We start from the raw sequence: 443 nt of genomic DNA, 5'->3' as shown, positions 1-443 counted from the left end.
CCTCCTGGCCGTCCCCGCCGGCCCCGGGCTCTGGGCCCGCATCAGGGTCGGGGTTGAAGGGCGGGCGGGCGACGTCGGGCCATCGGGGTCCGGGCTCTTCGCAGCCCATGAAGTCCCGCAGGATGGACTTGGGGTAGCCGGGCTCCATCCGCAGGCGGTCGTTGTCGAACTTCCAGTATCGGGTGCCCTTGTAGAAGTAGGTGTAGGCTGCGGGGCAAGCGGGCAGGGGTCAGAGGGGGGCCTGGCTTTTAAACACCCTCCTTTCGTCATGGCCGGTTTGGCTCAGTGGAGAGAAGGTCGGTCTGTGGACTGAAGGGTCCCTGGTTCAATTCCGGTCAAGGGCACGCATGTGCCTCAGTTAAGGGCTCAATCCCCGGCCCCAGGTTGGGTGCGTGTGGGAGGCAACCAATCGATGTGTCTCTCTCACATCGATGCGCCCCTCT

General features: G+C 65.0%; 1 protein-coding gene across 1 annotated transcript in view; it reads right to left on the bottom strand.

The window, feature by feature from the left end:
* Nucleotide 1: 1 nt before the first annotated feature.
* The window catches only part of MMP15 (matrix metallopeptidase 15), a gene marked incomplete at its 3' end in the record, with an annotated part of 27872 nt that continues 27430 nt past the window's right edge, over nt 2-443 (bottom strand). The window contains exon 9 of the mRNA XM_015558808.1: nt 2-207. Within this exon, the coding sequence (XP_015414294.1) occupies nt 2-207 (206 nt within the window). The remainder of the gene's footprint in view (nt 208-443) is intronic.

Source organism: Myotis davidii, unplaced genomic scaffold (genome assembly GCF_000327345.1).
Source record: "Myotis davidii unplaced genomic scaffold, ASM32734v1 scaffold590, whole genome shotgun sequence".
Lineage (NCBI taxonomy): Eukaryota > Metazoa > Chordata > Mammalia > Chiroptera > Vespertilionidae > Myotis > Myotis davidii.
The sequence above is the reverse complement of the archived record's forward strand: the minus strand, read 5'-3'. Positions and strand labels throughout refer to the sequence as shown.